The sequence below is a fragment of the Aspergillus wentii genome (genome assembly GCF_001890725.1).
Source record: "Aspergillus wentii DTO 134E9 unplaced genomic scaffold ASPWEscaffold_1, whole genome shotgun sequence".
NCBI lineage: Eukaryota > Fungi > Ascomycota > Eurotiomycetes > Eurotiales > Aspergillaceae > Aspergillus > Aspergillus wentii.
Genome location: NW_024467832.1, coordinates 69,833 through 92,576, shown reverse-complemented (window position 1 = coordinate 92,576; position 22,744 = coordinate 69,833). Strand labels below are relative to the sequence as shown.

The 22,744-nt window shown below is 47.9% G+C and overlaps 13 protein-coding genes across 13 annotated transcripts; 8 read left to right on the top strand and 5 right to left on the bottom strand.

Annotated features, from left to right (window-relative positions):
- Positions 1–113: 113 nt before the first annotated feature.
- ASPWEDRAFT_33361 (uncharacterized protein) lies at positions 114–2,305 on the bottom strand. The gene has a single exon (XM_040833768.1). The coding sequence runs from the start codon at positions 2,282–2,284 to the stop codon at positions 311–313; it is 1,974 nt and encodes a 657-aa protein (XP_040693698.1). The 5' UTR covers positions 2,285–2,305; the 3' UTR covers positions 114–310.
- Positions 2,306–3,603: 1,298 nt separating this feature from the next.
- ASPWEDRAFT_189230 (uncharacterized protein) lies at positions 3,604–4,186 on the top strand. The gene is made up of 3 exons (XM_040832238.1): positions 3,604–3,643; positions 3,692–3,860; positions 3,907–4,186. The coding sequence occupies exons 1-3, from the start codon at positions 3,641–3,643 to the stop codon at positions 4,101–4,103; spliced, it is 369 nt and encodes a 122-aa protein (XP_040693697.1). The 5' UTR covers positions 3,604–3,640; the 3' UTR covers positions 4,104–4,186.
- Positions 4,153–5,394, bottom strand: ASPWEDRAFT_63515 (uncharacterized protein). Its single transcript, XM_040838702.1, has 2 exons — positions 4,859–5,394; positions 4,153–4,813 (listed from the first exon to the last, which is right to left on the bottom strand). Exons 1-2 carry the CDS (start codon positions 5,317–5,319, stop codon positions 4,348–4,350), a joined length of 927 nt encoding a protein of 308 aa, XP_040693696.1. The 5' UTR covers positions 5,320–5,394; the 3' UTR covers positions 4,153–4,347.
- Positions 5,395–5,737: 343 nt separating this feature from the next.
- ASPWEDRAFT_33359 (FAD-binding oxidoreductase) lies at positions 5,738–7,454 on the top strand. Its single transcript, XM_040833767.1, has 3 exons — positions 5,738–5,942; positions 5,990–7,139; positions 7,185–7,454. Exons 1-3 carry the CDS (start codon positions 5,820–5,822, stop codon positions 7,349–7,351), a joined length of 1,440 nt encoding a protein of 479 aa, XP_040693695.1. The 5' UTR covers positions 5,738–5,819; the 3' UTR covers positions 7,352–7,454.
- Positions 7,455–8,147: 693 nt separating this feature from the next.
- On the top strand, positions 8,148–8,717 carry ASPWEDRAFT_166105 (uncharacterized protein; the record flags this gene model as incomplete). The annotated part of the gene is made up of 1 exon (XM_040829933.1): positions 8,148–8,717. The coding sequence occupies one exon, from the start codon at positions 8,148–8,150 to the stop codon at positions 8,715–8,717; it is 570 nt and encodes a 189-aa protein (XP_040693694.1).
- A 726-nt stretch (positions 8,718–9,443) lies between these two features.
- ASPWEDRAFT_166104 (uncharacterized protein) lies at positions 9,444–9,938 on the top strand (the record flags this gene model as incomplete). The annotated part of the gene is made up of 1 exon (XM_040829932.1): positions 9,444–9,938. One exon carries the CDS (start codon positions 9,444–9,446, stop codon positions 9,936–9,938), a length of 495 nt encoding a protein of 164 aa, XP_040693693.1.
- Positions 9,939–10,206: 268 nt separating this feature from the next.
- Positions 10,207–12,560, top strand: ASPWEDRAFT_46975 (uncharacterized protein; the record flags this gene model as incomplete). The annotated part of the gene is made up of 5 exons (XM_040836882.1): positions 10,207–10,314; positions 10,461–10,694; positions 10,740–10,903; positions 10,947–11,753; positions 11,798–12,560. The coding sequence occupies 5 exons, from the start codon at positions 10,207–10,209 to the stop codon at positions 12,558–12,560; spliced, it is 2,076 nt and encodes a 691-aa protein (XP_040693692.1).
- A 27-nt stretch (positions 12,561–12,587) lies between these two features.
- On the bottom strand, positions 12,588–13,806 carry ASPWEDRAFT_46974 (Zn(II)2Cys6 transcription factor domain-containing protein; the record flags this gene model as incomplete). The annotated part of the gene is made up of 2 exons (XM_040836881.1): positions 12,588–13,685; positions 13,732–13,806. The coding sequence occupies 2 exons, from the start codon at positions 13,804–13,806 to the stop codon at positions 12,588–12,590; spliced, it is 1,173 nt and encodes a 390-aa protein (XP_040693691.1).
- A 502-nt stretch (positions 13,807–14,308) lies between these two features.
- On the top strand, positions 14,309–16,100 carry ASPWEDRAFT_122609 (FAD-binding oxidoreductase; the record flags this gene model as incomplete). Its single annotated transcript, XM_040829163.1, has 4 exons — positions 14,309–14,650; positions 14,700–15,394; positions 15,437–15,648; positions 15,693–16,100. The coding sequence occupies 4 exons, from the start codon at positions 14,309–14,311 to the stop codon at positions 15,968–15,970; spliced, it is 1,527 nt and encodes a 508-aa protein (XP_040693690.1). The 3' UTR covers positions 15,971–16,100.
- A 531-nt stretch (positions 16,101–16,631) lies between these two features.
- ASPWEDRAFT_166100 (uncharacterized protein) lies at positions 16,632–16,938 on the top strand (the record flags this gene model as incomplete). The annotated part of the gene is made up of 2 exons (XM_040829931.1): positions 16,632–16,680; positions 16,730–16,938. 2 exons carry the CDS (start codon positions 16,632–16,634, stop codon positions 16,936–16,938), a joined length of 258 nt encoding a protein of 85 aa, XP_040693689.1.
- A 262-nt stretch (positions 16,939–17,200) lies between these two features.
- On the bottom strand, positions 17,201–19,214 carry ASPWEDRAFT_33357 (uncharacterized protein). The gene is made up of 3 exons (XM_040833766.1): positions 19,019–19,214; positions 18,150–18,970; positions 17,201–18,102 (listed from the first exon to the last, which is right to left on the bottom strand). Exons 1-3 carry the CDS (start codon positions 19,178–19,180, stop codon positions 17,484–17,486), a joined length of 1,602 nt encoding a protein of 533 aa, XP_040693688.1. The 5' UTR covers positions 19,181–19,214; the 3' UTR covers positions 17,201–17,483.
- Positions 19,215–20,356: 1,142 nt separating this feature from the next.
- ASPWEDRAFT_33356 (uncharacterized protein) lies at positions 20,357–20,925 on the bottom strand. The gene is made up of 2 exons (XM_040833765.1): positions 20,725–20,925; positions 20,357–20,680 (listed from the first exon to the last, which is right to left on the bottom strand). Exons 1-2 carry the CDS (start codon positions 20,909–20,911, stop codon positions 20,547–20,549), a joined length of 321 nt encoding a protein of 106 aa, XP_040693687.1. The 5' UTR covers positions 20,912–20,925; the 3' UTR covers positions 20,357–20,546.
- A 420-nt stretch (positions 20,926–21,345) lies between these two features.
- ASPWEDRAFT_33353 (bZIP transcription factor) lies at positions 21,346–22,735 on the top strand. The gene has a single exon (XM_040833764.1). It carries the CDS (start codon positions 21,681–21,683, stop codon positions 22,587–22,589), a length of 909 nt encoding a protein of 302 aa, XP_040693686.1. The 5' UTR covers positions 21,346–21,680; the 3' UTR covers positions 22,590–22,735.
- The last annotated feature ends 9 nt before the right edge of the window (positions 22,736–22,744 follow it).

The window sequence follows — 22,744 nt, the reverse complement described above, 5'->3', positions numbered from 1 at the left end:
AATGGCGCGATGCGGATGGACTCTTTCCGGCGATAAGATAAGGGGTTATCGCTTATCAATGTTGATGCCTGTTCATTCAGGGATTATAAATAAATTTGAATTTTATAATTAATGTCGTCTATTTATTTCCAGAGGGCATTGCCTCAATACAGTAATTGGTGTGTGTTGATGTATATTTCCGACATCATGTACGGACAAACTCCATGCCAAGGAGAAAGTACGTATCCGGCACAGTTTTTTGATCGTTCTCGCTGGGATCAAGACTATTAAGTTGCTTGAAATATATATGACGACTGGGTAATTAATCACATCAACTAGCACGTATCGAATACAAGCGCTCTTTCAACGCCTGCAAGTCATCACCGTTCGAGTTATCCTCCTGACCAGGCCACTCCAAAGGCATACTCGCCCAGTCCTCCCACCACTTACTTCCCTCTCGTTTCTCCGGCCAGATCCGACGGAAGATTTCCTCCAACCAGGGCGGCAGATCGAGTGGATCTTCATCTTCATCGTCTGTCTGTCGAATCTCCGTCATGACCAAACTGCTCGGGCTGTCGTCGCGTTGATTCCGCTTGACAATCCATTCTCGCGGAAAATGCCGTACCATCCTATCTAGAGCAGATGCCCATGTGTCGCTCCAAAACTTGCCCCCACCCTGGACGCGCAGAATCAATTCTTCGAGGGGAAGGCAACCATCTGGCTTTCCAGACGAGATGGCATCGAAAATGTCGCTTGCGAGGTGCTGATCGACTGCGCTGTTGATTATTGCATCTCGGACGTGACCATTGCGCGGATGACGGGTTAAAGCTGAATTAACAGTACAGAACTGCTTGTCAAACTCGTCGAATGTTTCATCCGTCGGAGTCTCAGCCGGGCCATCATTCCAGAGAACGTCATAATTCGACGCATCCAAGGTCAGCGAAGCGCGTTGAAGGCATTCCAGTGATCCTATCAGTTTGTACATCGTGTATTCAGTAATATCGCTCCGGCACCGCGGGATGGTGAGTTCAAGGTCTTCAAGAACCGGACAGAAGTCTACAATCCGTGCAATCTGGAAGCATGTCAGACGATCAGTGGGACAAACGGAAAGCGACAATTTGCGTAGTTCCGGGCCATGATGTTCGAGGAACGTGTGAAAGGGTAATTCAGTATGCCAACCGATCAGTTTCAGTGTTGATAAGCGTGGCAGACTGGAGAGAAGCTGTCTCGCAGTGTCGTAGTATTCGTGGTTTTGGACGAGGTCGACGTCATCCGTAGCCATGTTCAGAACGAGAATCTTGAGCGAGGAGAGGTCGCATTCTTCGACTAGATACTCCATCGCATCCTGTGATATTTCCGTTTCGATTCTTAGGGTCTCCAGCTTGGAAAAGTCTGTATGTGCTGCCCAGTCCCTGATAAATTCCTCCTCAATGGGGATGGTGTCACACAATCGGAGACATCGCAGCGAGCCAAGGGACGGAGTATCCTTGTTCTCGTCCTGAGTAAATCCAGACCAAGGTTCCCATCCGCGAGTCATTCTTCTGTTGTTTGCATAATGATGCACTTCCTTGAGATTGGGAGCCAGACTCGTCAACCGCATGAGGGCATATTTATTATAGTCACGAATACGCTCATGTCTAAAGCCACCCATGGCAGACTCCTGCATTCGGATGCTGTATAGAGACGGTGAGGTGATCAACTCAAACTCAGATGAATCTGTCTCTGGATGCATAATGCTATGCATTTTGAATGTGTGATGATGCAGCCTGCACTGTGGAAGGTGCTGATGTAGAGTATGCAAAACACACGGCGGAAACCGATCGGGCAATCCAAACAACAGATCTGTCAGTCCTGGTAATTTCTGCATGAAATCGGCCAGTGGCTTCCAGGCATCGTTTATTTTCTCCATCTGTTCAGCAGGAATGTCTACCTTTGGATACGTTCCTTTAAAGTTTTCCAGATAACCATCCAAAGTACTATGATCGCCTCGTCCCCGATCGGCAGGTGAAATGACTGGATATCCATCCTTACATTCATCAACATCGATGACAATACGACGGACGAACGAGAAACTTTGGGTGCGTTCTAGCTGTTCAGAGTATAGCTGGACATAATGTAACACATCGCGGGCCAGATCATCGCGATGGGATAATGATAGTTTGATGGTTTGAAGGAGAATCGGTGTGGTCGCAGAATAGCAGAGTTTATTCACGCGGGCGAAATCCAGTAGGCTGAATGGATGATCATTATCGATATACTTGACAATACTGTGTAGGATCTCTGGTGGGAGGTCATTCAGAGACATGATGGAGAAATAAGATAGAAAATGATGATGAAGAAAGGTGTTTTGTTGTCATCACCAAAAACAGACGCTGCAGCCTTGGATGGCCCCACTTTGACCAGACATTTAAAATAGCACCCAATCAGAGAGCAAGTGCCACATTGATTATGTTGGAAATAAGCTCATGGTATAGTATCACGTGATGTCTATATAACCTCAAATCCACATTCCATCGCAGATATCTTGAACCCCATCGGTCCAAGGCGATTGGGAGATCGAAGGGACATGTAAATCACATGACGAGTTTCCTGTTGATTGCTTATATAAACCCGCCTCCCTGCTTCCAACACGACCAACAGAAGCCAACGGCAGAGTACTTATTTCTCTGCCATGTACCTTAGAAAAATCATTCAGTCCGTTCCCTGCAAGCCCTCCCCTCTCCCGGCAAATTTACTCCCTACCGCAGGTCTGGTCGAGGAAGAGCACATGCCCCATTATAAACCTCAGCACTTTTATCCTGTACGTCTTTATGAGATGCTCAATAACTGATACCAAATCGCCGCCAAAATAGGCTGGGGAACAAGTTCGATAGTATAGCTAGCACGCGATTTCCACCAGTATATGGGATTACCTGATAATAGATTAAGCCTAATCTCACTATCATAGGTAGCAATGGCTTCCGCCCCAATATGTGGCTATCAAAGTTAATGTAAACAATTATAAGTCTCAAGAATCTGCAGAGAAGGAGCTGCGCATTACTGAGCATATAACCAAGGCAAACACCCAGTATCTAGGCTGTAACTTTATCGCCACTTTATTAGACTTATTCCATGTTACTAGCCCAGGCAGCACTTATATTTATATGGTCTTTAATGTACTTTATGAGCCACTCTAGATGCTAAAGCATCAGTTTAAAGGAAACACCATCCCTCTCAATGTCTTGAAACCAGTATCTAAACTCATACTAGAAGGGCTATGGTACCTCCACACTAAGTGCCACGCTATTTATACAGGTACCTAGTTATTTAACTAACCCAGTCCTAAAATCAGTCACAGCTGACAGATAAATAAGATCTTAAGTCTGATAACATCTTACTGGCCCTACACAACCTATCTGTCCTGTAATTAGTTACATAAGATGAGATGAATAATCCTTCTCCATGGAAATAACTGGATGGTTGGGATATATACCTATCTTGGAATTACTGGGGACTGTCGCCCAATAAACTGGGTAGATCAGTAATCACTGACTTTAGGCTTGCCGTGCGCGGCAACAGGCCCCTAAACAGCCACCGCATCTAGCCAGAGGGATATCAGGCTCCAGAAGTTTATCTTAGGGGCAACTGGGACTATAGTGTTGACATTTAGAACTTGGGGGTCATGGTAAAGACCTCATTATCATAATCGCGATCACCACTAATAGTCTATCAGCTTTGGGACCTGTTCTACGGCCGTGGTCCCTTCGACACACCACCGGACTCGTGCGGCTCAGGCTCATCATACGAAGCACATTTGGGCAAGATAATCTCCCTCCTGGGGCCCCCTCCACCTAATCTTCTCAGCCACGGAAAAGAAACATCTCGTTTTTTTGACGCTCAAGGTATGCTCGTTGTATTCTAATTAGACACAGCTAATCGATTTTATAGGGCAATTTAAATTCCCCGAACTCATTAGCAAAAAGGATCTGATCTCTATGGCTACAGAAATTGATGATGATGACGGAATGTCCCAGTTTGTAGACTTTGTTTCTAGAATGCTACGCTGGAGGCCCGAGGACCGGACCACGGCGCAGGACCTGCTTTCGCATCCGTGGCTTCCGCAAAGGAGACCTGCGAATGGATGAGAAAGGGCCTATCTGTACAGTATTTATTTCAGACCACAGGATAGTCAAACGTTGAACAATAAATGGTTGACTGGATAAAAAAGATATTTCAGCCTTTCATGCATTCCAAACTCAGCATTTACTATACCAGCCGAAGATGTCTTGAAGAAAGTGTCACAAGGTTGGATGTACCAGCTAATCCATGATACTATACGACATGTACACTTACGAAGAATGAAGCTCTTTCGGCATCATATTGAAGCAATTATAGCCAAGGCTCTCTATCTGATCGATCTTCTGCTTGTAACAACAATCGAAACGGCATATTCTTCGTCCCAAACTGACAGAAATACTCATGTGTCCGTGGAACTCTAACATCAAAAACAGCAGTCTGGGTGATCTGGCTCATCGGTGCCAGAACAAGACCAACATTTCTTTCCAGATCAGGTTCATCCTGGTCTTTGGGGATGAGCCCAGTACCAAGATAGAGATAGAGCTGTTGGAGGCTTTTCATGTCGGACAGAAGTAAGCAGGTCTCGATCCAGCGGTCGATGTGGCTCTTTTCGTGATAGATTTGTGATATTGGGAATGGAAAGGCGCAATGTAAATGCAAGATTCGGATTTGGTTGAAGCGATGTGGTAAGATTGTTCGTGATAAGTTCATGAGAGTGTCTGTGTTGGTGAGATGGAAGATGTTGTCTTGATAGATCATGTCGATGGTTTCGGAGTATCTATTTCGTCAATAAAAAGTCAAGGGGAAAGATCAAGAGACATACATGAATTGGCATGTCTGCAGCAGAGGCAGCAGATTGGCATGGTTCACTTTGGCATCGGTATTTCGCTCTTCCCACCAATATGAAAAATAACTCGCTCTGAGCTGATAATACGACATGCAGTGGAAATGGCCTGACTGGATATATTCCTTGCCTTCTTCCTCGTCGGAGCATCTGAAACTGGCCACTTTATGCGGAGCACGCATCAGATGCAGCAAAAGCCCACCAATAGCTTCCCTCCAGATCATCACTCGGATTTCATATGGCAGAGAAAGCAGCCGTGATTGACTCTGATCGAGTGTCTTTCTTGGTTGTTTCAGAACATTCCACACGCTGAATTGGCGGTCATCTTCCCGCGGCACACTCAACGCCCGCGGTCGCTTCTTTGGTAGCGGCTTGGGAGCAACCTTGGCCCACTGCTCTTCGTTGATGATGAACCGGGCTTGTGGGCTTAATCGACCCATTTTGTGGGCGACAGAATCAAATGTTTATTCCTGTTGACACGTCGTCGCGGTGATGTCGAAATTAACAGACAGCAGATCGACGGGCTGAGCATCACATGACACTACGTATGTGGCTGTGGAGTGTCATATGAAACAGATTAAACGACATTACACAGTTACTTAAATTGGTTAATTAATAATTTAATGAAAAATAAATTGACGAGGAACTGGAAAATAATAAACAATCCTATTGGACAGCTCGCGTGCAAGTCTAGGCTGATCAGACGATCCAATGGCACGAACCACGGTTTAACGCAGACGATCTCGATCACCCCAGATGTTCCAGACTGTCAACAATATATACTTCCGTGGTTCAGCAGCTTTAGTATTCACGTCATTATTTGTTGTTCACGATTGTAGTGGTCATGTATATATTGTGGTGGCCCCCGAGTTGATGGAATATATATATTTTTCCCTTTCCGGAAACACTATCACCAATATTCATCGGGAGGAACAACATAATGGACACCAACAAAGTGAATGAACTGCAAAAGCAGCTGTCCGACTCTGTGATCTTGACTCCAGAATCCCCAGACTATCCTGCTGCAATCAAGCGATGGTCTGATGCCGCCGAAAAAGAAGCTGTACGTCATACTGCCGTAACGAGCGCTCGATCTAATTATACATCCAGGGCGCCATCGTCATTCCTGCAACAGACCAGGACGTTTCCAGCACCGTCTACTTTGCTGCGAAATACAATGTCGACCTCGCCATTGTCAGTGGAGGCCATGCGACCTCTGGTGCTAGTTCGACCAACGGAGGGATCGTCGTAGATCTCTCCAAAATGCGAAATGTCACTGTCGATCCGGTCAACCAAACTCTCGTCGTCCAAGGTGGTGCGCTGTGGGCAGATGTCGACAAAGCAGCAGGAGAACATGGACTGGCTACTGTTGGAGGCGTCGTGAATCACACTGGAGTGGGAGGACTGACACTGGGCGGAGGATATGGGTGGTTAACTGGACAATATGGACTGGTCATCGACAACCTCCTCGCGGTCAAGATAGCCCTGGCAGACGGTCGGATCTTGACTGCGTCTGACACGGAAAATTCCGATCTATTCTGGGCGATACGAGGAGCAGGCCATAACTTTGGTGTTGTCACTGAATTCACCCTGCAGGCTTATGAGCTGAAGGATCCAGTCTACGCAGGTCTGCTGGGCTTCACTCCGGATAAACTCGAGCAGGTGATGGAATTTGCGAGTACCCTCACTGAAAATAGCTTGGACGGTCGATCGGGAATATATTGCTTCTTGGGAACACCCCCTGGGGCTTCCGAGCAAACCATCATGACGGAAATCGTCTCCAACACATCAGAGGAGGAAGGCAAAAGGCGCTATGCACCTCTGTTCGACCTCAACCCGGTCATGAATACCGTGTCCATGATACCATACCACCAAGTCAATGGACTTTTGAATGACATTGCCAGCCATGGAGGGAGAAAGAGCATGAAGGGATTCTCATATACATCACCTGTGCGCCCTGAATTTGCACGGACTGTGCTGGGGGAGCTATCCTATATCGTCAAGTGTGACCCCGACATGATCAAGTCATTTGTTGTCTTTGAAAACGTCCAAGTCGACAAAGTAGCTTCCATTCCACGACATGCAACGGCATTCGCAAATCGCGGTCATGCCCGCAACGGAGGGGTGTGGATGTGGTGGAGTGATCCAAAGAACGACGACAAAGCTCGTCAGCATGCGAGGTATCTGAAAGACCTCATCACAGAGGAGATAGAGAAGCATGCAGGTTGGGATGTTGCGATTTATCCTAATTTTGTTGAAAGTGAGTAAACACAGCAGGCTGAAGATAGACACTGACCTGGCATAGCTGGCGATCGAAGCCTCGAAGAGCTCTTTGGAGATAACCTGGATAGGCTGAAGAGCATCAAAGCCAAGTACGATCCACGCAATGTGTTCAACAAGATGCATCCTCTCAGTGGGTATTCGACGAACGTGCAAAACGGGTTCATTAAGACTTCTAATGGTAATGCTTAGCTGGGGCGTTGTAGGGCCTACGTATCATGTATGGTTACGAATCATTCAGATAATTTGATGCCATTGTAATGATCACTCTTGAACTACTTTCATGAAAATAGACGTTCTCTGCTTTTTGTGTTTTCGTAATCAGCTCATCATCCACTCGTACCTCATCATAGGGCTCTTTATAATGAGATGAGCATGGTTTACCAATCAAGTAGGTCTGACATCCTGGATAACGAGAGCTGCGTGGAAAAGGTATGATTGAGTCGATGAAGGTGATATCAACAACAGCAAGGGTGTTGCCTCGGTCACTCTGTCTTGATGATCTCCATGTGACTAAATATACTGGTGAGGATATCGTGAATTTGTTTTTATTAGTTACCATTTAAGCTCATTTCTTCTCTTTCAAGGCTTTTTTATTTCTTTCGTTCATATCTCTCTTTCATTGTATGTTTAGCAGCAACCTCTTTATGTTCCAGTCATTGTAGTTGCTTACAATGCCGTACACATTGAAACCTGTATTGTTATTGTATTCGTGAAACATCTTTCATTATAGAATAAAGGCTTGATTGAAACGATTGCATTCCTTTTGAGTCATCTATTGTTGATATGAAACTGGCCTTGTTAGCTCACGGGATGAAGTTGTTCAGGGCTGACAGGGAGCATGCACAAAGGCCTTTATGACATATCAGAGTCGAAGTTGCAATCATTGCATGAATAGAAATAAATACCGCCAACTGCCCACGATTACCTCTATCATCATCTACTGATATTTCAACTACTGAACTACCAATATCAATATCATCTCAAAATGCCCTCTCGTACTCCCACCGTCCAAACCATCAACACCAGTGCCATGTCCGGCACCACTGTCCGTCCCTCCATCACCTCCCGCTCAACCGTCCATGAAGCCACCGTCCTGGAAGAATCCAACCTGCCTGGCGATGCTGTCCCTGAATCCCCCGAAGGCTGCCCAACCGTCATCTTCCCCTGCAACCACCAAACCCGCAATCTCCGCGAGCCCTACGGCACCTTCATCTTCAAAGCCAACTACAACCCCTCCGACTACTTCTACACCAACTATATGCGGTATCCCAATAAACGAATCCCACTCTCCCGCTACTGCGTCTTCTTCGATCTCTCCTGCTCCTACTCCAACCAGCATGAACTCATCGCTGATCTCCGTCTTGCAGGCAGCAGTGGCGAGGGCAATATCGGGACTGTCAGGGACCGGCGTCAGGGTCTGTCCGTTGGCATCGAGGTCTGTGGCTACTTTTATACGTATGGCGATGTTCATGCGGCGGCTAATATTCGTCTTGGGCAGCTGCATAATATGCTAGATCGACGACTGGTAAAGTTTGTCTATCCCCTTATTGAGTAGGTCTTCTATTCCCGGATGGTGCTGATTTTCGTTTCCTGTATTTCGAGCCCTGATAGTATTGCGTGCAATAAACAACTTTCAAAACGTCTATATATTTTATATTGAACAGTAGAGTAGCCCGTATTCAATAATTAAAAACACCGTATGACATGGTTCCTGTCTTTTTTACGTATTACTCATAGTTCATGCACCAAAAATTCCCATCTGCCCCGAGACATGAAATGGCCATTGTTCATGAGACCCACCTCGTAGATGACGATCCCTCGGTTGAGGCAGAAGCAGAGCTATATCCAGCCATCGCAGAATGAGCAGGAACTTGCCTGAGTAAAAAGGAACTTTCCGATGGATCTCATCATGGCTTGTAAAGCTCCTCCAGGAAACCGAAACATTCCTTTGTTGAATGCCATTCTACGAGAAGATGGCTTGGGATATAAAGTCAGACTTAAGGTTAGACAAAGATATCATGTTCTTGAACATATCTATTCATTCATATCTTGACAATGCCTTTGTACCGTATAAAGCAATTCTTCTCTTTCAACTCCGAACAAAGAGATGGAGTACAATGCTATAGTTCGGCCTATACAGACGCAGATGCAATATAAATACCCCCTCAACCACACTGCAATATCCCATCATCACCTTCTGGTATCTCAATTCCTTCTATCACCTCCACCTACCCACAGCCATACCTCTTCGTCCCAACGCCAAACTCCAAAAACAATCACAATGGCTCGCGCGAGCTGGGTTCCCCCTCCATCTGATGCCAATGCAACTCACTATCTCAGTCCACCTCTTGTCTATGGCCCCAATGGCACAGTGATCTTCCCTGCTGACGATCTCCCTCTTCCGTCAGATGCATACAAATTCCTCATTCTCCCCGCGCACTACTTCGTCACAGACGCAGTCTTCGAACATGACATTCCCCCTCCAGAGGATGATGTCAAACCCGCCCACCCGATCGTGTTCTACCATCTCGACGCCCCCTTCAAGTCCGCCAGCGAGCTCGCCTGCCACCTCGTGATGCAGTGCAATGGAGGAAAAGGACATATCGGAGTTCCTGGTCCTCGTGCACAGGGCCTTGCGTTGGGTATTCAGGTTAGTGGCTACTTTCGCACGAATGGTGATGTCCATGCAGCGGCTCAAGCCCGGCTTTTGCAGATTCATTCTTTGATTCTTCGCGAGAAGCTGCAGTTTGCGGCTCCTCTTGTTGTTTCTCCCTAGTGAGTGTTGTTTTCTATTGTCGGTTCCGTTATGCATGCCGTTGAAATATGATATCCTCGCCTATGTTAGTCAATCCATGAGCTCAATGTAAGAATTGAATATCTACAATCACTAAGTAGCCAGTAACATCAAACATCCAACAGACAATCGCAGGTAGAAATGACGTCAAAGACAGTCTCGGCTCCGCTATTATTAGAGAACCATCGCTGATAGGGGCAGAAAACAACATCAAAACAACCCGAAGGGGGAAATCTAACCGTAACAGGAAATGCTCAACGTTGCCCTGCAGCAGCCCAAGAACACAGCCTCAGCCTCATTCTCCCGCAGGTATCCCGCAGGATTCGATTTAACCCTTGAAAATGACATCTCATTTCTCGTTGAATTCTCCAGGGGTTTTCGATCATCCACAAAATGGAGGCGAACTTACAGGGAGAATCCACAGACACGCTGATCGCCCGCAGTGAGCGCACCCCAGATGCAGAGTCACTGAGATCAAGTGGGAAATCTCACGTCAGCCAAAAGGGGCGATTCGATGGCTGGCGATCGACGCTGCTTCTGGCCTCGCTGGCGGGCGTGATTGTGCTGGCGTTTAACCTGTCGTTCACGATATGGGCTGCGGTTCGGCATAATGTCAAAGATGACAGAGGGATTCTGTTTGATGGAGATTGCGATCGAGTCAAATGGACTAATGTGGGGATTCATTTGCTTATCAACACGCTGAGCACGACTTTGCTGAGTGCGAGTAACTATTGCATGGTGGGTTATATTGAGATGTCATAGGTCGTATATTAACACCTATAGCAATGTTTGTGTGCACCGACACGGCGGAATATCGACAATGCCCACAGCAAGGCTCAATGGCTGGACATTGGGGTTCCCAGTACCCATAACCTGCTTCTAATATCCAAGAAACGAAGCTGTCTATGGATTTGTCTGGCTCTTACGTCGCTTCCTCTTCATCTAGTGTAAGTATATCACTGTCTCATGATAATCCAGCTGACGGTATAGATACAACTCGACAATATTCTCAACGCAATCCGCCAACGACTACAACATATATGTCGGTACCGGGTCTTTAGGAAATACCAGCATCTTGAATCCTGGCTGGTTTGAAAACTCAACCGAACTAGCATTCGACAGACTCAAAGACGAGACTCAAGATGGAAGTCTCACGAGGCTGGACGCTATAGACTGCGTCAACGTATACAGCACAACATTCCAGATCGAATGGGGCGGTGTAGTTCTGGTCACCAACAACGACAGCATGGCCAATAACTATACCTGGCTCGACACTCAATATGTCTTTAGTCCTCGGCAATACCAGCGTGCTCTTCGTCCCGACCAGGATCCGTATCGATGGCTGTGTCCTGAGTATTCAAAACCAGGCGTGGACTGCAACGTCTACCTCCCAGATATCGAGGCCGATGCCAAAGCGGGAAACTGGACTGTGGATGGCCATCTGGTCGATCATTGTCTGGTAGAAAAGTCGCCTACACATTGCAAGTTGCAGTATAGTCTGCCTTTGGCCATCGTGGTAATTGTTTTCAACGCAATCAAGGCAATCCTCATGTGCTATATAGCCTTTAGTACAGAGGAACAGCCTATCCTGACGACAGGCGATGCAGTTGCGTCCTTCATCAGAGAACCGGATGTATTCTCAAAGGACATGTCTTGCACGGGCAGGAGCCTCGTGGTGGATTTTGAATGGCATCGAAAGCCAAAGGGACCGGATGATACAGACTACGTCTTCCGGAGCAGGAAGCGGAGATGGGCATCCGCTGTGTCTACGAGGCGATGGGGATTCGGTATTTCCTTGTATGTGCATGCTGGTTCATGTCGGACTACTGCTAACTGCGCAGCTATGTTCTATCCATGGTGATATGCATTGGACTCCTCCTGTACGGCTTCAGCCAGATGAGAAATACCCGCGGCATCTGGTCTTTAGGATTCGAAGCCATCGACGCTCGAACATTGATCCACGGCAACTTCTGGCCAAACACCATGATCAAGAATACAATGATTGCCAACATACCGCAGTTGGTCTACTCGATGCTCTACTTTTGCCTGAATGCTATTTTCACGACCATGACTCTCGCCGCGGAATGGAGTCAATATGCAATCCAGCGGAAAGGACTTCGTGTATCAAGTAGCCCGGAGGGTGCACAGCGCAGCTCTTACTTTCTATCGCTGCCGTATCGATATGCTATTCCGATGATACTCTTGTCTATCCTGCTCCACTGGCTTATTTCACAGAGTTTGTTCCTCGTTGGAATCGATGCATATACCGCAGAGCATGGAAGGGCTCCGGATCGCGATGTCATCACATGCGCGTACTCGCCTGTAGCGATCGTGTGTGCACTATCTATTGGAACGCTCATGGTTGCGTGTTTAGTCGGATTGGGGTTTAAACGGTTTAAATCCGGCATGCCTGTTGCCGGGAGTTGCAGCCAGGCTATCGCGGCTGCGTGCCATCCGAATCTGTCCTTGGATGAGAAGAATGCGATACCGACAGAGTGTATTCCCATGCAGTGGGGAGTGGTCAGTTCAGATGGTCCCTTTAAACACTGTTCTTTTACGACTGGAAATGTGGAAGAACCAGTCGATGGGGAAACATACAGATGATACAACATAATCACGTTAAATAATTCATTAATACTCAACAGCCAGCCCAATCTGCTCTAATGGCCACTGCAGCCAATACCGATGTTCCTGGTCAAGCACTTCGTAGATCTTTGATAGAAGATGCGTACTCCAACCTTGCATCCACCAAGTCCATTCCAGCTGTCGTAGCAACACACAGAAGTAACCGAAAATAACCAGTGCTATCGGTCGCTGCTCCTTCAGAAAATCCAGGTACTCGTGCGATACTTGCAACAACCAGCTAAAAACATCGTCTGTTTCGAATACCTGGATGTCTTGTGCATCGTCATCCGGAAAGCATGTGCTCATCTCATGGATTGTGTGAAGGTATACATGCAGATCTCTCTCATCGCGCACGTCCTCTCTGATGAGCTGCTCCAAATCCTGCATAAACCTTCGCCCCTCTATCGATCGGGTGCTTCGTATTCGAGATCTACGCCCGCGAATGGTGAAAATCGGCGCCAAAGGCCCAGCCCAAAGCGTATCTTTAGCATGATCCACGATGGTTTTAGTCCCTCGAAATGAGACGAGCCACCCTGCGATTTGGCCACCTTCCATAAGCAGAAAATCATCCAATTTGCGTGGTTTGGCACACGAGATGAAGCAGGTGAGGATCGAGAACAAAAATAAAGCATTGCCGTCCTCTTCCATTAGTTTGGAGATATTCGGGGTTACCATCCTCAACGCCGCCTCATGATGCATCTCGGCCTGGGCAACATAGACATGCTTTCTGTCCGGGCGCAGATACGCCAAATGCAGTGCTGAAATAGCCAGAATCGCCCGCAGAGCGTACGTCGACGAGAATCCAATCTGGGGCACTTTGACCCTCCACATCGTTTGCAGGGTTGGATTGCGCGAAAACGTATACGCCGTGCAGGTGGAGTAGTGATGCAACATCTCCAAGTCCGAGACCGCTAGATCATCCACCGCTGCCGGTTCCGGATGCGAGAGCAGATGCTGGATGGACAGTGGAGACACGGTGTCTGAGCTGTGGGGGGAAGCCAGCTGCTCGTGCAGATGGGCTGATGATGGGCCAGGATGCGTGACAAATGAGCAGCCCACGCCGTGTCGGACACAGTTCCTGCAGGACGGCTGCGACTCGTCGCACTAGACAATGAGCGATCCACTCGATCATCCTCGAGGGGGAGTGTACCTTGATCTTGCGTGCCTTGCATTGGTGGCACCCATTGCGGGATTTGCGGTGCGTTCTTCGTCCTGGTTGGGCCATTGTGATGCTGTCGGGAAAGGGGCGATTTCGAATGAAGTTATCGTCAGATCACATGACCTGCCACAATAAATAAGATACAAGTTTCTGATATTTCTCTTTAGACAACTCAACAGACAATATGAATTGTATGAAATACCAGGCTGCTCCATTTTCAAATCTTCACAATGGCAGCCTGTCAGACCCACTTTATAACCGCGGTCCATCTCCGAATACGACTCGTGTTCGGGCCTGACTGTGATTGGCTGTTTCTTCCGATGTCAATCCAGCTTTGATTCTATTCCAGACTGTCGATTTGTATTTCTTATAAACTGATCAGAAACCTGATCAGAACCTGGGCTGCTCTGCATCTGTTGTTTTCAAATCAGTCCGGGTGAATAGCGGTCTGAGGGTACTACCAGTTTGTATATATAATCTAGTCCAGATCTATATATTTCCTATCCCCCTTATCCATGCATGAAATATCTTACACAACACTTTCTGTCTACTTTCCCAATTCATCACAATGGCACTTGTCAAGTTAATGACAGTTGCACTCGGCTTGGGTCTCGCAGCCAGCGCTGAGATATTAGCAGGCGAGAGCATCATCACACCATTGGGATCGTCCAGTCTGACGACCGGTGCTGAGCTTGCCTGCAGTCAACTAGCAGACCTTTACCCCGACCAAACTCTGCTCCCAGAGTCAGATGGTTATACCTTTGAAGCAACTAATTACTGGGACGTCCGTGCTAATCTAGACCCGTATTGCATTTTCTTCCCCGAGTCGGCGGAGGAAGTTTCGGATGGAATACGCAAGATTGTTGCTGCGAATGCACAGTTTGCTGTGCGCGGGGGTGGACATATGAATGTATTTATTCCAACTATGACCATGGACTGCAGCTAATGACGGTTTATAGTATCCTGGCTCGAATAACATCGAAGGAGGCGTCCTAGTCGCACTGTCAAAACTCCAAGAAATACAAGTCAACGATGACACGGTTGAAGTTGGACCGGGATTAAGATGGGATGAAGTCTACAGTGCATTGGAGCCATACGGTCGATTGACACTGGGGGGTCGTCTCAAGTCTATTGGAGTCCCGGGGCTGACTCTGATCGGTGGCTTTCACTACTTCATCAACAAGTATGGCTTCGTCATGGACACGGTTGTCAGTTACGACGTCGTCCTTGGAAATGGAACACAAGTGACTGCCAGTGCAACCTGCAACAGAGATCTCTTTTGGGCATTGAAAGGAGGAGCCAGCAATTTTGGCATCGTCGCCAAGTTTGTCTTTCAGACGTACGAGATTCCGCAAATCAGCACCACGATTCAAGCCTATAGCGAGGACCAAATTCCGCAGTTCATCAAGGCGATCACAGACATGGCGGTTGTGGATGATGCCTATCCCATTGCAGCTGGTGGTGTCTTTACAGTGACATACAACGTGTCCGGCAAGGAAGCCACTGCATCTGTCCTTGGACTGCAAGAGGGATTCAGTAATCCTCCATCGCAGTTTGCCAATTTTACTTCGATTCCCGGCCAGATCAAGCTGCATAATGTGACTACAGCAGCGCAGTGGGCTAAAGGCCTTGATACGCCGAACCAGATGTATAGGTATGTATCTTCAAGGGAAACGGACGATTGCTAACAGTACAGGGTGATGTTTTCCCATCGCACGGTAAAGCCAGACCCAGCTGTGCTCTACGAGATGTATCAAGCATGGAGGCGTGGAATTGAGAGCATTTCCGACGTTGCCGGTCTCTGCCCTACCTTTGTGCTGAATGTGATTCCCCGAGGAGCAGCACGAGTCGGCAAGACGAATGGAATTGGGAATGTGTGGAGTCTGGATGATGACCAGGCTTGGATCAGTATGTTTTCTCTCTTGGTCGAGATCATCGCTAATATCGTACAGTCTGGCAGTTCAGCACCAGCTGGGCTCATGAACAAGATGACCTCCGTGTGCAGGCGTGGTCCCGTCAACTCATCACGAATCTCCATGAAAAATACAAGGTAAAAGATCTGACTTCGGAATTTGTTTATATGGGAGATGCGGGGGAATGGCAGGATCCATACTTGGGATTCCCAGAGGAGAATATTCAGAAGATGAGAGATGTGCAGGCAGGATATGATGCAAATGGAGTCTTTTCGAGCCTCAACTGGGGAGGATTCAAATTGGGAGTGCCTGTCTGAATAGTACTATGAGAGCATTGCATAAGCACGAGTGTCCTGCTATACTTGTAGTCTTTGCAGAAGTCTTGTCGCCGTGATAAAAGCATGCGTCCATGTGAACCCAATGTCTGGCGGATATCTCAACCACCCGACTGTGAAATCATTCAGTTATATAGCTTGAAACACTGAGCCACCAATGGCCCTTCACTCGCACTGCCGAATAGTTGCATCCTATACTGCTGGACGCTATCTTTATAATGAACATCTCCGCCTGACGGAACGACATGTCGAATTTAATGCGGAGGAGCTGAAGATGATCGCTGCAGGCAGGGTTGGTCGGGCAAATTTCACCCGTATGACAAAGCTCGCAGCGGGTGGCTTCAACAGTGTTTCTCCTTGTCATGGATGATGGCTTGGAAGTGATTTCAAAGATTCCGTATCATTCGACTGTGCCAAAGACGCTGACGACAGAAAGTGAAGTTGCCACCTTGGATTTCCTGCGACCCAAGGGGATCCCTGTTCCTCGGGTGATTGCATTCTTCTCCCTTTTGGGTTGAATGGGAGTTTATACTACAGAAGCAGTCTGCCCTCACACATGCAAGCCGATCTCTACGCATCATCACGTACAGCAGACCAGAATGATGCAGAGAACAAGTTCTGTATTGGTCCTTCTGCGGACTAGATGTTCTGGCACGGAAAACGCGCATCACTTCATCCAGACCGTGGGCCTTGTTGGTTGCCCTTCATGGTGTTGAGTCTCATGAATCTAACTGTGCGTAGGGAAAGACCATCGCGACTATGTTCGTTTCCTCGGCCAGCGGGAACTGGAATGGATGCGCAGATTTGGCCGGCCGCAGCGAAATGACCTTCCTCATAACAGTAAACTTGAAGGAAAGATCTTACCGGAGGTGTATGTGAATTTACTTGAGAAGTACATCGCCCTTTCGCCCTACATCCTGCCCGTCAACCGCACAACACTTTATGAATAGACCGACACTACGCCATCCAGGTAAGCATTGCTAAATGTCCCTAGTCCCGCAGTATAATAACATCATAGATCTCAATTCATCCAATATTTTTGTCTCCGAGTCATGTGAAGTTACATGGACCGGAAATATTGTTACGCTGAAGGGATTGCTGATCCGGCTTGCACGCATTCCACCAGCTGGCTGGCCTCATTTCAGCGAAGGAGAGGCTGAGGATTTCTGTCGACATGAGGAAAACTGGATAAAAGCAACCACTTTACTGGAGCATTGGCGGTCTCTGCTGGATGATCTATGACAAGATGGATGGGTCAGGAACGAGTCCTATGAAAGAGTCGCAGCATTGAACCGACAGCTGAAGAACGACTGGCTGGCAAAAGCGGAAGATGAAGACGACCTGATCTCGGTCGACCGGCTCTGGCCGTTCCAGGACCATGAGGACATTGATTATCCTGAATATTACAAGGGGAATTTCGACAGAAATCGACCTACTGGTGTACATGAATTAAGATTAAGATAAGCCATACTAGAAATTCTGTGATCTACCACCCTCAAACCGCCTCAACCGTCCGCACATTGATCATCATCTTATAGCCTGGCCGAGCACTAACCAACCCAGTCGGCTGCAGCACTTCATCAGGATTCGACAGCTCAAACTCAAAGCCAGTCACAAACGCCGCCACCAACGATCTCATCTCAGTGCGTGCAAACTCCTGCCCGATGCAGTTGCGCGGCCCGAAATGGAAGCTCATATTGGCTGCTTTGGGTGAAACACCACCCATCCGGTCGAACTTGCCTGTCTTGGGATCTAACCAGCGCGACGGGATCCATTCCTCTGAGCGAGGACCCCAGATCTCGGGGTTGCGGTTGTATGACCATGGGCAGGACATGAGACGAGTCCCCTTGGGAACCGGCAGGCCGCCGATGAATGTATCGCAGACGGCGGTGCGGTAGACGACATAGACACTGGGATACAGACGGATGGTTTCGTAGCATACGGCGTTGAGCAACGGAAGGGACTCGAGGATCTCGGCCAGTCTGGCATCTGGATCTGTCGCAAGGTCTTTGGGGATGTTGGCGTTGATCTCCTGTCGAAGGCGAGTCTGGATGTCTGGATTCCTGGCCAGGGAGTGGATGACCCAGGCAAAGCCGGCGGATATTGTTTCGTGACTGGATCAGTCAGTAGGACATCCTATACAACGTGGGAGGGGGCATACCCAGCAGCAATCAGAGTCAGTGTATGTTCCACGAGTTTCTCTTGACTGCAGCCCTGCGACGAGATAACCTGCGTGAAGATGCCCTCCGAGTTCGTTCCTTTTTCCTGTTGCTCAACCTTTTCTCGCACAATATCACGCACGATACTTCGCAGCCGTGCACAAGAGTCCTCAAAGCTCTTGCTGGTCCCCCAGCACAAGTAATCCGCGAATTTCCGAATGCCCATGTCGGTGGCGAGATACATGAAGACCTTGCTTGGAGTCGGCTCCAGTGCCTCCTCGTACCCCGCCACAATTGGGTGGTCAGGATGACTCACGAGATCCAAGTCGACACCCACTCCGCCGCAGATGAGGTTATCCATGGTCAAGATCGTGGCCCGGTGGTTAAAGTCAAACGAGCCGGACAGCACATTGCCACTCTTGGATGGCCGGTCGATCCCCAATTCTGAGATGATGGCGCGGTTGAACGCCTGGCCTTTCTTCCAGAAGATAGGATACAGCGAGCGGATGGGACGGATATTGAATCCTGGCATGAGCTGCCGGCGGTGCTGGCGGTGCACGTCTCCCTTGGCCACCAAGAGGCTATTCCCGACGACCGTCTCCATGGCGTCGAGAATGCCATCTGGCTTTTCATACTCGTATGCTCGGTCCACCAGCATTTCCGATATCAGCTCATGCTTGGTCAAGAGGATTTGATCAAGGCCGACCACTCCTCGGAGGTTCAACATGCCATCGTTGGGGGACTTTTTTGTGACTTTCCAGACTGATTCTCCTGGTGGCCGCTCGAATCCAACCATGGCATTCCCAATCAGTGGGTAACCTCCCTGTCGGTGTCAGTGTGCCCTCTGCCATTGAAGAGTCGTTCAGCATACCTTGGCTCTAGGGACATGCCGAAAGGCGCTGAGGAAATTAGGATAGAATATGAATTTGTATCCTGCCCAGATAACAATGCTGATACAGACCAGCAGGGCAACTCTGGAGACGCCATGCCAATCGGCGTCCAGCAATGGACCCTGCGAGAGATTCAAAGTCATAGCTCAGAACGGTGCAGACAACATGAGAAGCAATTCGATAAACAGGGGGGAAGCCGCTTATATCGCATCGCTCTGGGTGGGAATCATCCTTCTGCAATATTCATGTAACTTGGATGTGATATCAGACGGCGGAGGGGCGTTCGATAGTCCTGCTAGGGGGATTCGACATGCATCTGGGATCGGCATTTCCCGATCCAGCGGATATCATGTTGTCGCCATTTCTACTCTCTTGCTGGAAAGCATTGTTCAGTCGACTGTTACTTATTTATAATGCCTTTTATATTGCCCAGTGGATACGAAGTATACACGAGTAAATAATCAAACAGCATATACATGTCGAACCTCGTCGCTTCCACTGGGTTTGTGACACGTCTTTCGCTTGGCAACCAGTATGAGATCAATCACCTCACCGACTATCCGAATCTGTCATTGCGTTCATGCAGCGCAATGAAATTATTGAATCTTTGTACCAAGCCGTGCTGTGCTATGCGGATTGGCCACTCATCGCAAGGTTTGCCGTGTCGGATGCAGCAAGGGCAGCTTTATGACAGACCCCTCATACTTGGTTACTCGATGCCATTCATTTGTCATCGTCTATTTTTGAATTGATCGCTACCAGATCCTCCGCCACTTTCTCCATTATTACTGTTGTTCTTGCGTCGCACAGCGCATTCCCTGCCGTAGTGAAGAGCCCACCATTTGTCAGAATATCGCATCAATTAACCTCAACTTGCAATATATTACTGCGTGGAGGCTTTTGGAGTGGGGGAAAATATGGCAATCGCTAAGTACTTATGTTTACAAGTATTTACTATCAACCAATATATTCATCAACTTACCCTGCCGTACACCCAGTGATGATTTCTTCGTTAACCGTGGCTACTATATATATTCTTTCTTTGTCTGGAGTTCATAGCATCCTTGATCCTTATCAGTTAGGTATACCCTAATGGGTATAATAGTGTTCTACCGTTTCATTTTGACCTTGCAATAAGACCCTCATGACTCGGATATATAACCAGATCAGTCAATACACTTAGAGGCCTATTTTTCATCCCACGCGAATTGAGACCGGGAAATTGTTGACCGATTAAGTGTAACATCAGCATAGAATCTAAGGGTCTGAGATGCTGCATTGCCAGACCTCTAACCTTGGAAGTGTCTGTCACTACTGGTGGAATAAGTGGGTCATCATTTTCTGGCCCGGGGAAAACAGACTCAAAAGTCTCAAGAAGCTCGATTCTATCACGAGTCTGGTAGATATAACAGTCCTTCGGTGCCCACCATGATCGAAGAACGATAGAACACTTTATTTTTATACAATATATCCAACGAAAGTCAAGCAATCATAATTACACCCCCACTTTTAATCATATTTAATAGGCAAGTCGTCCTCACTAGGGCCTTCGTTGTACTTGTTTGCAGTCTGGGGCTTTGCATGGCGCAGACTATCACCACCCAGAACAGCACTTTCGTTAATTGCCTCCTCCTCATCCCAATCTAGGACAATTAGACTTGAATGACACTCAGCAGAGGAAGAATACCTAGCTGGTCCCACGTGTCGGCATACCCAGGCTGCATGGGATCATCGTATTCATCCTCGTCTTTCTGCACGGGAACCTGGTATCTCACGGCCGGATTGGTCTCGTGCGCGTACGAGTCATCGACCACATTGTCCCCGATCGATGGGTCGTAGAGGTCTTGGTCTTCTCTTTCTGGGCGGTTGGACATGATGGCGGTTATTGAGTGGTTGAATTGTTCTAGTCCTAGTTTCTATTTGTTAGTGTATATATAATCCACTGGATAAATGGTGATGTCGCCATGACAGCACGATTAACGACCCCAGACCTAGACGGGCCGGTGGAGACGAGGACTGTGTGCGTGTTCTGATAGGGCAGGCTCTGTGGGGCGGGTTAAGCTTAAATGTCGCAAACCTGATTTTCTCCCCGTCGCAGCCAATCATGAGAAGAACCAGGAATTTCAATGGCAGATACCCATGATAAGGTGGGTTCAAAGTTTCAAACAAATGGAATGGAAGTCCATCGAATCCTGGCCTGCCAACTCATGACGTCACATCACCGGTTGCAGTGTAAACACCCACCCATGCCAAATGTCTTAAAAGAGACATTGGTGCGCTCGACATGTGGGAATCATAGCCGATGACCGTTAGCAATGGATGGTGATAGTTGGCCAATGGCTCGTAGTGCCGGTGGGGATTGGACAGCAAACACTGATGACCCAGTTCTCATGGCGGTTCGGTGGAGCTGCCAAAAGTACGGGGTAGTATCATTGAAATTCCCAAGAACTGGTTCTCGATTCTGGTTTGTCGGATGATTTATCCCCAACTTGTTCGTGCTCTCCATACTTGGAACCGGATGTGTCCGTTTGACGGGATCCACACTGGCTGCGTGTATTTCACTGTCGCACGTCTGCCTCCTTTGCATGTTTGTTTTTACTTTTTCTCATTTCTCAGTGCTATACTCTACCACTGCCAATCAAAATGAGCTGCATCCAACCATCCCTCACTACTTTGACTGAAGAACCCTCTATGGATACCAACGTAAACTATGCCGATCCTCTCTATGCCGTCCCGGCGACAGTGGCAGCGAACATAGCCTCCAATGACCTGGGCCTGTCTATCTTGAATGACCGGAACTTTTTCGAATCAGACTCGATGTCGGCCATGCTCAACTGGGATTCTAATCAGAAGCCTGCTACTCCCAGTCCGGATGTAGTCAATGAAGCACCAATCTCTCCTCGATCGCAAAACCACATGCTGGATTCCGCCGTCACACGTGAAGATCTCCCCAAGTCAGGAATTGAGGATACACGACCATCTCTCAGCTGGCATCAATACTCAAAAACAAACAAGAACACCCCAAAAAGAAACCATTCAAATAGCTCCCAGTCAAACGACGACGACGAGAAAACCAAGCGCGAAAAATACCTCGAACGTAACCGGGTTGCCGCAAACAAATGCCGGCAGAAGAAGAAGCAGCAACGGAACAGCCTCGAAGCACGTCTCAAAACGCAGTCGGAGAGCAACCAGAAATTAGTCGCGGAGATCGGGTCTATGCGCTCGATTATCCTGACGCTGAAGAATGAAGTGCTGGAGCATTCGCAGTGCAATGATGAACGCCTCAAACACTATGTATCGTTTATGGAGCGGAGCATTGCCAACACAGTCCCCGCTGGTCAAAGATCGAGGAGCGAGTCGAGTACATCGTCGTCGAAATCACGGGAAACTTCAAATGCAGGCATCCCACAAGGCCTGTTGCCATTGTCAGACTCGACATTCCTCAGATCGGCAGGGGACGAATACCGTCGCGATTCCAAAGACTCGATGGTTTCCGAAGTGTCATGGGCATCGTCCATGGATGATGATCTTATGAACATGGTGAAATTATAAAAGGTGTTTGAAGAAATCATTTGTTTAAAAATATTAATGATATTACTGGCATGATTTATGAGCTATTACTATTGCTGAGTATAATAAAGCGGTTGTAGATTGTGTACTTGATAATGATTCAATATATCAGAATGCTGCATGCTACCTGGCATTCA

What these genes read in the sequence shown, in the direction of transcription:
- ASPWEDRAFT_33361 (XM_040833768.1), bottom strand. Translation starts at nt 2,284, where the DNA reads ATGTCTCTGAATGACCTCCCACCAGAGATCCTACACAGTATTGTCAAG.
- ASPWEDRAFT_189230 (XM_040832238.1), top strand. An exon ending in TCGTTTTTTTGACGCTCAAG is followed by an intron (nt 3,861 to 3,906) that starts GTATGCTCGTTG and finishes TCGATTTTATAG; the next exon opens with GGCAATTTAAATTCCCCGAA.
- ASPWEDRAFT_63515 (XM_040838702.1), bottom strand. Translation starts at nt 5,319, where the DNA reads ATGGGTCGATTAAGCCCACAAGCCCGGTTCATCATCAACGAAGAGCAG. An exon ending in CTGCAGACATGCCAATTCAT is followed by an intron (nt 4,814 to 4,858) that starts GTATGTCTCTTG and finishes TTGACGAAATAG; the next exon opens with ATACTCCGAAACCATCGACA.
- ASPWEDRAFT_33359 (XM_040833767.1), top strand. Translation starts at nt 5,820, where the DNA reads ATGGACACCAACAAAGTGAATGAACTGCAAAAGCAGCTGTCCGACTCT. An exon ending in ATGCCGCCGAAAAAGAAGCT is followed by an intron (nt 5,943 to 5,989) that starts GTACGTCATACT and finishes TTATACATCCAG; the next exon opens with GGCGCCATCGTCATTCCTGC. An exon ending in TTATCCTAATTTTGTTGAAA is followed by an intron (nt 7,140 to 7,184) that starts GTGAGTAAACAC and finishes GACCTGGCATAG; the next exon opens with CTGGCGATCGAAGCCTCGAA.
- ASPWEDRAFT_33357 (XM_040833766.1), bottom strand. Translation starts at nt 19,180, where the DNA reads ATGACTTTGAATCTCTCGCAGGGTCCATTGCTGGACGCCGATTGGCAT. An exon ending in GGCATGTCCCTAGAGCCAAG is followed by an intron (nt 18,971 to 19,018) that starts GTATGCTGAACG and finishes TGACACCGACAG; the next exon opens with GGAGGTTACCCACTGATTGG. An exon ending in CTGACTCTGATTGCTGCTGG is followed by an intron (nt 18,103 to 18,149) that starts GTATGCCCCCTC and finishes TGACTGATCCAG; the next exon opens with TCACGAAACAATATCCGCCG.
- ASPWEDRAFT_33356 (XM_040833765.1), bottom strand. Translation starts at nt 20,911, where the DNA reads ATGTCCAACCGCCCAGAAAGAGAAGACCAAGACCTCTACGACCCATCG. An exon ending in CGACACGTGGGACCAGCTAG is followed by an intron (nt 20,681 to 20,724) that starts GTATTCTTCCTC and finishes TAATTGTCCTAG; the next exon opens with ATTGGGATGAGGAGGAGGCA.
- ASPWEDRAFT_33353 (XM_040833764.1), top strand. Translation starts at nt 21,681, where the DNA reads ATGAGCTGCATCCAACCATCCCTCACTACTTTGACTGAAGAACCCTCT.